At 37.3% G+C, this 14485-nt stretch overlaps 1 protein-coding gene across 3 annotated transcripts in view; it reads right to left on the bottom strand.

The window, feature by feature from the left end:
- Window positions 1-14485, bottom strand: part of LOC120529404 (calcium/calmodulin-dependent 3',5'-cyclic nucleotide phosphodiesterase 1C-like) — a 697603-nt gene that overhangs the window by 433529 nt on the left and 249589 nt on the right. Inside the window, exon 2 of one of the 3 annotated variants that reach the window (XM_039753173.1) lies at window positions 12324-12350. The exons of the other annotated variants lie outside the window; for them this stretch is intronic. Within the exon in view, the coding sequence (XP_039609107.1) occupies window positions 12324-12350 (27 nt within the window). The remainder of the gene's footprint in view (window positions 1-12323; window positions 12351-14485) is intronic. 3 annotated transcript variants of the gene reach the window in all.

Genomic DNA, 14485 nt, shown 5'->3' with positions numbered 1-14485 from the left:
AATCCGTCTACTGACTTCATAGGAAGAGTCACCAGAGACATGAATGTCACTGCCAATGTAAGTAAACCTCTCGACAAGGTTGACACTATGCTGATGGCTGTGCCCAAGAGGTCATTAAAGGCCTGGATGTGGGATTTTATCCAGGACACTCACAAGCCCAGACACTCAGACTCCTCACTCAGTCTCTCAAACAGAGCCTCCATTGACTCCGCGAAGATCACAGCATCATCAGCAAAGTCGAGATCTGTGAATCTTTCTTCATCAACAGATGCCCCACAGCCGCTGGACCTAACAACCTTGCCCAACACCCAGTCCATACAATAAAAAAATAAAAATCACACAGGGAATACAAAACAAGAAATTAGACAGACAAATACGCAAGGATTCCAAAAGTACCTTTTTAAAAATGTGTTGCTAAATTATTGTTATTATTATTATTAATACATAATTAATATGTTATTATGTGTTTATGGCATTTTTATTAAAACATCGTAAAATCTACTGCATTAAGAAATCATTAAAGTGTCATCATTGGAGATTTCTAACAAATCATGAAGAAGTAGCAATTACTAAAGAGGCAGTCTGATCTATAACAGACAATGTAAAAAAAAAAGTCTAAAGAAATGCAATTAGCAGCAACTCCAACCTATTCACTTTGGTAATTATCTGCTTAATCATTTGATGAAGACAGTGCCATGATTCACACTCTCGGTAAATGGGCCTCTATTGAGGCAAAAAGCACAAATCAGACTGCAAAACAAGAAGAATTACTTCTTTGATGGTCAATTATTAAGTACTCCCCAGAAGTAGATTGCTTAACAACCAGTACTTTCTGAGTTATTGCAAAAGCACAGGCACAAGTTTACGTTTGCTGCAAGGAATGATCTAGAAAAGAACAAATTAAACATTGGAAAAATATATATATTTGTATATCAACATGCCACAAACAATGTTTAGAAGCAGTATTTAATTAAAAGAAATAATGCAAAAATACTAAAAAATACTTCTTGAAAGAATTTGTTTTTTTACTCTTTATTAAATCCCGTTTATGGGTCATTTTGCACAGATTGTGTATTTAACTTCTTTAATCATTAAACTGGACCGGTCTAAAGGAAGTGTACATACACTGTACATTTGCAAAATGCAAAATAAAACCTATTAAATTTTAATGTCCCACATGGAAGATTCAGCCTGAAATAAAACATGCTTTGGTTCTAAAATAATTTTTCTAAAGGAGAAACTGAGGATACATACGCATAATTCCAAATTTTTGCCCTACCTCCAGGACAAAAAAAAAAAAATTAATGACAGCAGATTGTGAGAAATTGCACTCTGTCCTTCTTTCAAATAAATGCAGCATCAGCAGCAATGAGCAAAACTGATCATTCGTCAAAGGAAATGGGCAGACATGAATATAAAATAATATCTGAATTTGAACATGCATGCAATTCTGTGCAGCAATGGTTGAAGCAATACGTAACATATATTAAGTGTCAAATGGAATAACTCCAAGCTTGACTGTTAAAGAAATGAATGGACATACGGTATGGCTTAAAAGCATATTATAGCATTAAGAATTTTAAATTTGCTTAAAGAGATTCAACTGATTAGCAGGCACTGCCAAAACAAAATAAATGGGAAAGGCAGAGGTAACCATGACTGTGAATTAAAGCTTATTAACTAAATATAATGTATTATAATTTCCAGCAAGCATACAGATATGTTAACATTTATTTCTAATATACACATACTTGAAATAGTGAATGTGTATATACAGATATATATATATATGTATATATATATATATATATATATATATTGTGGACAATGGCTGGCAGTTTGTCCCGTCAAATACCCCCAAGCCACCAGATGGAGCCCTCCCTGCAATGTAGAAATGCCCCGAATTCCAGCAGGGCTTCATGGACCTTGGAGTTTTCCTTCACAGCCCTGCTGGATACTGTGGGGGCCGGCAGAGGACGCTGCAGGGAAATTCAAGGACTCGTATGTTTCATATAGCCCGGAGGTACTTCACAGTTACGAGGACGGAAGAAATAAAGTACTTCCAGGCTGAAGAAAAAGAGGAGTTTTCACCTGACCCGGAAGTGCTGGGTAATCACATGGACTCGGGGATGAGAAGCACTTCTGGGTGAAGGACTTTAAAAGGACTATAGGAAACCCCAGCGAGTTGGGCTGAGTTGGGAGGAAGGGTGACAACGTGTCTGGGAGTGGAGGATTTGATTATTGTGATTAATTATTGATTGTTTATTGAATATAGTGGAGGTGGAGGTGCTTTGTGCACTGTATTATTGTAAAAATAAAATTATTGGGACTTTTATCTGGTGTCCGCCGTCTGGTCAGAGGGTTCAAGGGGACGACAGTGCCTCCTATCTGTCTCAATATACACACACAAGAAGGCTTGTGTCCAGCTTCTCAGTAATAAATGGGAGGCAGAAAGTATTCACTCACTCAACCATTTAATTAATTATTTTAATTTATAGGTCTTTACAATGTGGGAAAGAAATGATGTACCAGAAAAAACACAGATAAGCTGCTCCACAGTTTGAACCTAGTATTCCAAAACTGTGAGGCAGTAGTGCTAGACTCCAAATTATTAGACTTGCAATATAAATATGAATGTGACACAGACAATATTACTAAACCGATCTCTCATTGCAGATTTATATCCAAAACAATCCCCAGCTATATAAATTAGTTCAAAAACACATTCTAAAAAAGCTACAATGCAGCCAGTGCTATAGACCACTGGAAACTGTTCAAGAGACGGACTCAAAGCATTAAATTGATGATTGTCATCTGGCTTGTCATCTAAATGCAGAGCTGACAGTTTTATTAATTTGGGACAATGAATGAAAAAGACACCTTAAGAAAAAGAATGTGATGAAGAAAAAGAAGCCAATCAAATTACACTGTTCAATTTCCAGAGTCGGTATTGAGTGAACATAAACCAAAACAAAAGTAAAATCTTAACTCTCATAGAGTTATGATATATCCTAACTACAGTGTCACGGGAGAATGCTGGAGCCAATTTCAGCCAACTCAGGGCGCAAGGCAGGAAAAAAACCCCGGGCAGGGCGCCAGGGCACGCACACACACACCCACTAGGGACAATTTAGGATCGCCAATGCACCTAACCTGCAAGTCTTTGGACTGTGGGAGGAAACCCACGCTGACACAGGGAGAACATGCAAACTCTACGCAGGGAGGACCTGGGAAGCAAACCGAAGTCTCCTTACTGTGAGGCAGCAGCACTATCACTGCTCCACAGTGCCGGTCGTGTGTTTATGAATACAATGATAATATGTATTACTACAGCAGGCAAAATACTACTGTATACAGTACTTTTATTGCAAAGTTGGACAGAGGCTCCTGAGCACAATTCCATTTTGAAACCCCTAAATAAAGAAATAATTTAAAGTGTAAAAAAGGGAAATCCTCACAAATCATTACTCATAAACAAAAGTAACATTGTTCACCAGATAATTTCTTCCCTTAAATCCTAAATGTTTAGATCATCAGCATTGTAATAGTGAGGGCATACAGTGTCACTGAAAACAATGCAATTTTCTGATATCTGAAAATTATAGTAACGATGTTGGCTGATTTGAATCCAGCAATTAAATCCAGGAATTAAAACTATTACACTTACTTCACCAGGAAAGAAGATTATGCCTTCTTAAGACAATACACACTGTACTAAACCAATTAATCCAATCTTATAAAAGAAGCTGATCCACATTAGTTAGCTACTGTTAGGTGACAAGATGAACAAAATGGTTCAATCCCAGGCTTTTGAAAATGCAACACACTGTAAGTAAACATAAGAAATATTACACTCATTTGTCATACATTGTTATAGATTCATTCAAAAAGACTTACTAAAATTCTAATTAGAAAAAAAAAACAATTTATCTATTTTCTTACTTTCTTATTCAGTTTAGAGAACCAGGACCTACCCTGGCAGCTTTGGCAGCACACACTAACGCATACCCACACTTACTCACTCTGGCTCAAGTCAGAGTGACCATTGTGATGTTGTGCGTCATTTGTCTCTACTCTCGAAGTAAAGAGATGCTGTGCTGTCTTCTTATTATAGCATCCATACAGCATCTTCTGACAATGTACTATTTCATCATTATAAGACAAGTTCTACAAATGCAAAAATCAGCCATATTTTATCATTAGGACTGATAAAATTTAGATTAAATACTTTAAAAAGGAAGTACATGTTAGATACCATCATCCATATGATTTTAATTAACTAACATTGTTGGGTTTCCACTAACAACAGTTGAGAATAATAAAAGAATAGCTGGGTTCTGTTTGCAAACCCCAAAAATGTCCACTTAGCTTTGTTTATTTGAAGTATCATAGGACATAGATTGGGAATTGAGTGGCGTGTGACAGTCACACTTGTGCCCACTGAACAAATTCATATCGCAACATCTTAGGGCAGTAGGCAACTCCAGCCAATGGCTATTTATGGCCAGATTAATATTCTTTAAAAACCTAAAACAAATTAATACCAGAGAAGTGCAGTGCATTTGGAGCTGTTGGTTTGAAATATGTTTGATCTGTGAGAAGCTGACCTCAAATGGCAGACATGATCACAGTCAGCTACTAAGAAACAGTAGGTCAGGGAGAGCAGATGTAGAGCACAACTTCAGTTCAGAGATTTGAAGAGACCTGGTAAGGATTAGTAACAGCATGACAGGGCTGCCTCTGCTACAGATGAGTCACGGCCTTTTGTTTCTTTAAGCAGCAGAAACTATTGTTTACCGTAAAAAAAATGCATGCAAGCCTTAGCATTTTTTTTTACTTGTACACAATATAATAAGAAGGCAATTATAAATGAAGTAGGCCTTTCTAAGTGATATCTTTGTATTTTAGAATATTTCAGATTTCACACTGATCCAAAACATTTCTTCTAACTTGACTGCACAAATTAAAAACATTCCTATTTCCTTATCTTGGAAATTGCCTTGCATTTTGTGGTGGTGGCCTGCGCCACCTCCACCTACTCAAAGCTTCATGATGCTCCAACAATGATGGATAGATTAAAAGGCAGAACTCTACGTGACCATCTTCATCAAGCCCTTCCGTGAGAATCCTAAATCCAAAGAGGTCTGTTTCATTTATGTTAGGTAGAATGCCCAGAGGGGACTGGGCGGTCTCATGGTCTGGAATCCCTACAGATTTTATTTTTTCTCCAGCCGTCTGGAGTTTTTGTTTTTCTGTCCCCCCTGGCCATTGAACCTTACTCTTATTCGATGTTAATTAATGTTGATTTATTTTGTTTTCTTATTGTGTCTTTTATTTTTCTATTCTTTATTATGTAAAGCACTTTGAGCTACTGTTTGTATGAAAATGTGCTATATAAATAAATGTTGTTGTTGTTGCATAAATGAAGCAGGCAAATATACCATTATGAAATTATAAAACACATTTTAATTTGTCATTTATATATTATTTCATATTAACACACCAGCACCTGTTGAATTATAAGTTGATAAAATATATGTTTTGGTACTTAAGTTTTTACTCATTTCCCAAATAAGAGGATAATATAGTACAATTGGCACTTCCTGAAAGATCTATACTCTTGTCAAATCTACAATAGGACGCTACTTAGATCATTCAGTGAATGTATAACCAAACAAAAGAAACCTTGTTATATGAAAAAAGAAGGAAGCTGATGAGGTCATAAATAAAATTGCTACAGCTCTGTGGAGGCTCTGTGATTAAATATACAGAATGCAGAGGTTTCTGAAATGTAACTTTCTGTTTCTCTAGGACTGAGGCTAAAATTCAAAGATTAATATATTACTAGAAGACATTTTAATGGTTTGAGGCTACAAAATACACCCATTTTATTCGTTTCATCTCTTTACTAATGGTTTCACCTTTATGAATGATAATTAAATATATCAGTCATTTTATACACTAAGCAATCAACCATGCCAGAAGTGACAGAAATACATTTTTTTGGAAAAAACTAAATGAAAAATTAACATACTTTAGACGATTCCATTTAATAAGGTACGTGAACAAAATGCTTGATCATTGTGTTTAAGTACGCAGTTGAAAAAGTATATTGCCTACAGAGTAAAACGAGTTAAGGATTTAAAAAGCACCCTTAACAAGGTATTGCTTGCAAATTGATTATATGTCCTTTCCATCCATCCATCCTCTTCCACTTATCCGAGACCGGGTCGCGGGGGCAACAGCTTGAGCAAAGATGCCCAGACTGCCCTCTCCCTGGCCACTTCTTTTAGCTCTTCCAGGGGAATCCTGAGGTGTTCCCAGGCCAGCCAGGAGATATAGTCCCTCCAGCGTGTCCTGTGTCTTCCACGGAGTCAACTCCCGGTTAGACGTGCCCGGAAAACCTCACCAGGGAGGTGTCCAGGATGCATTCTGATCAGATGCCCGAGCCACCTCATCTGACTCCTCTCGATGCGGAGGAGCAGCGACTCTACTCTGAGTCCCTCCCAGATGACTGAGCTTCTCACCCTATCTTTAAGGGAAAGCCCAGACACCCTACGGAGGAAACTCATTTCAGCCTCTTGTATTCAAAATCTCGTTCTTTCAGTCACTACCCATAGCTCATGACCATAGGTGAGGGTAGGAACATAGATCGACTGGTAAATTGAGAGTTTTGCCTTACGGCTCAGCTCCTTTTTCACCACGACAGACCGATGCAGAGCCCACATCACTGCGGACGCCACCCCCATACGCCTGTCGATCTCACGCTCCATTCTTCCCTCATTCGTAAACAAGACCCCGAGATCCTTGAACTCCTCCACTTGGTGCAGGATCTCTCCCCCAACCCTGAGAGGGCACTCCACCCCTTTTCCGGCTGAGGACCATGGTCTCGGATTTGGATGTGCTGATTCCCATCCCCAGCCGCTTCACAGTCAGCTGCGAACCGATCAAGAGAGAGCTGAAGATCACGGTCTGAGGAAGCAAACAGGACAACATCATCTGCAAAAAGCAGTGACCACTAAACCGGACCCTCTCAATGCCCTGGCTGTGCCTAGAAATTCTGTCCATAAAAGTTAGGAAGTTATGTCCTTTCTCTACCTAGAAATCATGTAATCTGTTATATATTTATAAGCGCATGAAGAGTTTGAGTCTAACAAAAATAGGTTTTATGTCACTAATTTCCAACAGTATATATATATATATATATATATATATATATATATATATATATATATATATATATATATATATATATTTTGTTTTTTTATTTTATTAATTTTATTGCAATCCATACAAAGCAATCAAGTTTTTACAAAAAGAAAAATTGAGTTAAAGAACAGATCGATCCCCACCTCTGAGAGAGAGAGCAAGCCAAACGGCGTAAAATTTAAGTCTTGTAAACATACCTAAATTAATAAGTTCTCTGTTCTTCATGAACTTATTTTAAAATATTACTGTTTAGATCCTGCCATGTTTTGAAAAAAGTCTGTACAGATCCTCTAACTGAGTATTTGATTTTTTCCAATTTCAAATTATATAACACATCATTTTCCCACTGACTTAAAAGAGGAGAGTTTGGGTTCTTCCAGTTTATCAGAATAAGTCTGCAGTCTGCAGTCTGTAGTGAATGCAGTCACAATTTGCTTGTCTTTCTCCACCTTAAACCCATCTGGAAGAACCCCAAACACAGCTGTTAATGGGTTAGGAGGGATTGTGAGTCCAAGGCTGTCTGAGAGGTAATTAAAAATTTTGTCCAGAATAATGTTAATTTGGTGCAGGCCCAAAACATGTGACCCAGTGAGGCTGGGACTTGGTTGCAACGTTCACAGGTTGGATCATGCCCTGGAAACATTTTGGAGAGTCTTAGTAGAGAAAGATGTGCTCGATATATAATTTTAAGTTGTATAATTGTATGCTTTGCACATATGGAGCTCGAGTGAATTCTCTGCATTGCTATTTTCCAATCCTTTTCTGGTATATTAATTGAGAGATCTTTTTCCCAGTGTCCTCTTGGATCTTTGAAAGGGAGGGATTGTAAAATGATTTCATATATTATAGAGATGGAGTCTGAGTCCTTGAGATTTAGCAATATTTTTTCCAGCATGGATGAGGGTGCAACAACAGTATATTTTAAGAAGCATGGAAATTCTTATTGTTGGCTCTGTTCTTCATGTTTTTGTTAATAAAATTATATTATATTTATATACCTATTAATTATTTAGTGTATGGTTAGTGCTGTTTTCACAATTTATGGGTAACAAAGTCTCTTATTTTATGTGGTTGGCAGAAAGAATGCTAGCTAGGTTGGCTATTCTGCCATATTTCACGTCTACCTGAACTTGGTCATAGTCACATGAGCAGTAGGAAGTGGAGATGACCTTTTCATCAGTTTAGAATTTTAAGACAGCAAAGCCTAAATTTAGGTACTGTATTTAAAAAAAAAAAACCAATATAAATAAATCTACAACTCCATTTTGAATGGACTTTACGGACTGAAATGTAGCATGTTCCTTTTTATTGATGTACTGTGTTCCAAAAATAGCTTAACATGAAGAAAGATAATTCATGCATTAAACATGATAATCACATTGATGCAGCATGAAAGCATTACAGTGTGTTACACATTTGGTCTTGGGAGATAAGTTTTTAAAGGAAATGAGACCGAAATATACATTTATGTTGCAACAAAAAAATTGTTGGCGTCTCATAGTGACAAGGTGCTTTACAAGGATATCAGCAGCGTAAGTCTGAAATAGGGAACTATTTGTGGTCCCACTAGTGTGTTCATAATGAGCCAGTAAGGCAGCAGTTGGAAACACATCTGACGTTGAGTCTGAGGTGGGCCTTGCACACTAGTGTTTTTTAAAGGAAGCACTGAGTACTAACACAGACTGCTTTTTAGAAGCTACTGATTGTATTGTCATGAGATGTATTGGCAGATACAGGTAAGAGAGGTAACTGTCTAATGTAGTTATGGTTTTACATTTTAGAAAGATTTTATAATTATGATTTTTCTCTTAGAGGTGATGTCTTCTGGGTCCATGCCTTTAAGACACAACCCTTCTGGGAACCATCATATAAAACCACCTGGGACTTGAAGAAGATATTCAGTATCTTGATTCCAGGCAACTGAGACGGACTGCTCAGGAGCACATCTTTAATTTCACTTCTTTGGTACCCTTGCTTGCTATTTGCTGCTGACTTTCTTCTACTGTTCATCCACGGTTTCAACTGAGCATTAGGCCACATTTCAATTCCATCAGGGGAACTACCAGACAAATGCAATACACTACAATGTCCTAATCAATGGTATTAGGATACAATCACGTGTTATCCAGCTTTCCAAAGAGCATAAAGTTGGTCTTTCATTATTAATGATGGACCTTGTCTGGTCACTTGGAAGGGCAGACTATGCCTGTCCCTTTGAATGCTTTGAGTAGTGAGAAAAGTGCTAAATAAATGCAAAGAATTAATTATTATTATTATTATTATTATTATTAAGCATTCATTGAGGCTTGAAATGCAGCAGCACCTTAGAGGTTCTGCATAACCAACGTAACACCAGAAGTGGACATGAAACCTACTTCTTGGGAAACCAAGTGAATAAAAGTACATCAAAGTTTGTTTTTAAAAGTACCGTGCCTATTATTTCTTAAGTATTTATCCCCCTTGGAAGTTTTCACATTTTATTATCTTACAAAATTTAATCACATTGGATTTATTTTGGCTTTAACACTGATCAAGAGAAAAAGACTTTTTAATGTCAGAGTAAAACCAGATCCCCGAAAGTACTCTATGTTAATTATAAATGCTGTATAAAATGCAAAATAATAAATTGTGTAAAAGTATTCATCACCTTGAATATCCATCCATTATCCATCCATCCATCCATTATCTAACCCGCTGAATCCGAATACAGGGTCACAGGGGTCTGCTGGAGCCAATCCCAGCGCGCAAAGCAGGAAACAAACCCCGGGCAGGGCAACAGCCCACCGCAGGGCACGCACACACCAAACACACACTAGGGACAATTTAGAATCACCAATGTACCTAACCTGCATGTCTTTGGACAGTGGGAGGAAGCCCACACAGACACGGGGAGAACATGCAAACTCCACGGAGGGAGGACCCGGGAAGCGAACCTGCATCTCCTAACTGCGAGGTAGCAGCACTACCCACTGAGCCACCGTGCCCACCTTGAATATGACACACCTAAATCATTATGAGTGCAGCCTACAGGTTTACTTTACAAGGGGTGAATACTTTTAATAGAGATTGTAGATGTTAGTAGGCATTTCTTTTTGATAAATATGGAAACAATAACATTTCAGATATTTAAATAATATTATTCGGACTCTTATGCAAAGCAAACATTTGCACATTTATACTGTATATTAGTTTAAGATATACTTATTTTCTTGGGCTTAAACATCAAGAGCAAGACTTCACAAAAAGGTACCCTGACTAATAATTTTGTTTTGCTTACATCATTTCAACTCCAGTGCCAGAAGAATTTGTTTTATGCACACAGGTAATTCAAGTACTGATATACATTTGCATTAACATACTGTACCAGTCAAAAGGTTGACATTTGCAGAGAAGTATAGCAATACACTGTGACAGACAGCCGGGATCGATGCCCGGCTGGGACGCCCCTTCTACGTATAATCCGAGGGAACAGTCATGGGCTGCACAATACCTCCCCCGGGTTGCTAGATGGCAGCCTCCCTGGGTAGCAGTGGTGCCTCAGATTCCTGCAGGGCTCCATAGGAGATGGAGTTCTCCACAGCCCTCTTGGAACCCGGGATGGCCACCAGGGTGTGCTGCAAGGGTTCCTGAGCCCATCCGGATGGTTCTTCAGCCATACCCGGAAGTGCAACCGGAAACGGGTGATCAAGCACCAGGAGCACTTCTGGGTGGACTACCACTCTGGAAGCCAGAGTCGGGAGGAGGAGGACAAGGCTTCCCGGGAGGAGTGGTGCTGAAGAGAGTAGTGTGCCTTTTGTTTTGGTTTGTGCTTTTGGAACTGTGCTGTGGCTAATAATTTCACTTCAGATTTTTAAAATTGTGAGGATAGCCTAAATAATTCAGGTTTCATTGTGTATAGTTTTCAAGTGTAATCTAATCTAATTTGCTTTTATAGCTGGTCATAAAATGAATTGCAAAATAAACTTTGAATTCATTATAAAACCAATACTTAAGCTAATATTACAAAACATAACATAACCTAACATTTTCAAAACCGCTCAATTTATTTTAGACTCACAGTGAGCCAAAGACTATCCTAGTAGAATTGCGTACGAGATGTGGAGGACCTATCCTAGGTGGGGCACCAGTGCATTACAATGAATTGTCATGAGTGTGATCATTCTGCAAGGTTTACAAGGGCAGATTTAAAAGAAAAACAGCAAGAAGGTGGGGAACATGGCTAAAAGCATGTCTATTTCTTCCACAGCCAAGGTAATAGCTGACATGGGGAGGAAAATACCATGATCCAACTTAAGTCCCCACACAAGTGCATGTTTTATAAAGGTGTCATCATCCACCACTTCAGGTTCTTCAGGACTTTGATGGAAACATCACCATTTGCCACAACACATACAATAGTCGGTTTAAACTGTACGTCTTGCACACATCACTTTCCTACATGCCTTCCCCATCTGGGACCCCAGCTTTTCATCATTTTCTTGTGTCTTCTTTTGCAAACTTTACTGTAATAATTACAAAACACACTCTCTGTATGACTTTTTTTATTGTTCTCTTTACAGTAGTTTTGTTTCATGAATGAGTTGAATCACACTTCATAGCAGCTCTCACAATGACACAAATAGGTGTATTAAGGCAAATACTGACAGTAGTTTATAGGAATATTATACTGCATTACTTCAACACTAGAAAGCCATTTTTAAAGCAGTAATTGAAACATAAGAAAGCAAAATGAATGGAAGTTATGTTTTAGTTACCTTAAGTCTAAAAAATAGCTATCATATTTTATTAGCAGCTTTTTTCTACATTTTCTCAGAACAGAAATAAAAAAACATTTACACTATTCTCATGAAGGCTTTGAAACAGCAGCAGCAGCAGGCTGTGAGCAGAAAATGAAGAAATTAATATAAGCATAGTAGGAAGGGACACGGCAATAAATGGTGATAATGCAAATTTAAGGAAAACTATGATGATATAACTAAATAGCTCACTGTGATCACTTCTGAGACTCCATGCAATGTAAAACAGAAAACCTTTGGTAAGCCAATAAACAAGCCCCTAAGTAAATAAAAGTGTCCTTAGTCTTCAGCACCTCATTTTCGCCACTTGTGTCTTACCTCTGAGATGTTTTCTTGTATTTTCTCCTAGAAAACAATATATATAAATATAAGAATCATGTGAAAATGCACACAGTACTATTCATGAAAAAATAAAGAATAAATAAAGAAGCAAATAAATAAATAGGTAAATAAATACATGGATCTTTACAGAAATGCAGCTTACAATGCAGTATAATTCATTTCATGAGTTTCATGTCCCTGTCATTCAATGCCAACTCCAATTTTTCCTATCTTGTGTCTTTCTTTTCACGTTCTAGTATATTTTATTTTTTAATATGTCCAATAGCAGCAGTTTTTGTCATATCCATGAACGTTTCCCCACTAATCCCTCTGCAATGATATCAGTTAGCAGTCCATCATGGGTAAGCACATATTCCAACCATCTCTGTCTTAATTGAATTGTTATAATCAACCTCTTTTCTACTTGAGACGTTTTCAGAATCTCCTCATTTCTTACGCCTTTGGTCCAGTGTAACTGCCAGTGTTAGCACTTGAAACTATATATGAGAAAACTATTCCTATATATTTAGACTTAAGTGTTAACATGTCATAGCTGAATATGTAATAGAAGGCTACTAGTTCATATTATGCTTTTAGACTCTGACATGTTTTTCTAATCAATAAATATACTTTGAATTGTATATTTTTAAATATTATTACTTGGAAGTAGTTGGATTTTTACTTTTAGAAAACAATGTATAGTAATTGCATTACAAAACATCTAAAACGCAATTTTAGATGTTTTGAAGTGTAGTAGAGAGAGTCTCTTTTTTTGGTTTATTTTCTTTAGCATTGTGTTTGAAGTACAGTATAAAGTTAGTTGCATATTGTGAAGGAAAAACAAGCAAGGCATTTTTGGGGGTCTTAGCTTTATATTACAATCTCACAATTTACAAAAGGGGTGGCACAGTGGTTAATAGCCCTAGGGAACTGGGCTTATTCTTGGCCAGGTCACCATCTATGTGAAACTTGCAAATTACCCTCCATGTCCTCATGATTATCTGGTTCCCTCAGGATGTAGGTTAAATAGATTGTGACCCTCATAAGTAACTGTAAATGTGGGAGTAAAAGGTGTATCCTGTAAAAGACATAAAAGGTTGGCTTCTTCTAAGCAACTGGTGCTGCCTCACAACTCCGCTGCAAACTGCTAATAGATAAAGCACATTCTGCAAAATTAATTGATAATTGCTGTGGAATATTCATATAACAATTCCTAGTAGCATCTGCATTTACTAGTTCAAGTAAATGTTTAATCAAATATAAATGTAAATTGGCTCAAGTCTTGGAAGACCCTATTCGACATGTAACAAACACTTGCCCCTATAGAATCAATTCTAACTAGTTGCACAACCAGTGTGTCAAACTTAATTTAAGTGGCGTTAGTATTGAATTAGTTGGACCTGTTTCTGCTCTTTTCCAGTTCCAGAAGGCACAACACTGTGAGATTTACCTTGAGTTTTACATAAATGTTGGCTACATTGCTATGTAAATATAAAAATCAAATATGCCATTTCTGACTCATAAGAAAAGTTAAAACAGCAGTTGGTTGAAATAAAAAGAAGTCTTTCAAAGTTAAACCTGAGATTACCAGGCTGAACACATGCATTTAATAGGTGTTAAACAATGTAGCACTTTGATTAACTCAAATCTTTTTACATGATTTAGATTACATCAACTGTGTATGTGTGAATCACACATAGTGTAGTAGGAAAACATCTAATATAACATTTTTAGATTCACATAATCCAAATCCAATCCATGCAATGAAAATATGGAAAAGGGTTATAGAGAGAAGGCTTAGGGAAGAGACCACTGTAGGGGAAAAGCAGTTTGGTGTTATGCCAGGGAGAGGAACAACAGATAAAATCTTTATATTAAGAGAGCTCATAAAGAAGCACAGAGAAAAACGTAAAGGTTTGTAAATGGTATTTATTGATATGGAGAGGGCTTATGCTAGTGTGCCATGTCAAGAGGTCTGTAGGTGAGACAGAAAGGAGCAATACAGAAATATATGAGATTGTCTAGAATATGTATGAAGGGTTGAAGACTCGGTGTTAGCAGTGTTAGAGTAGGTCTGCCCCAAGGATCTGCTTATCTCTTTGATCTGGATATGGATGTTTTGAGTCATGGGATAAAAGACCACGTTGTGTTGTGTAACA

The sequence above is a fragment of the Polypterus senegalus genome, chromosome 5 (assembly GCF_016835505.1).
Source record: "Polypterus senegalus isolate Bchr_013 chromosome 5, ASM1683550v1, whole genome shotgun sequence".
Classification (NCBI taxonomy): domain Eukaryota; kingdom Metazoa; phylum Chordata; class Cladistia; order Polypteriformes; family Polypteridae; genus Polypterus; species Polypterus senegalus.
This window is presented reverse-complemented; position numbering and strand designations above follow the sequence as displayed.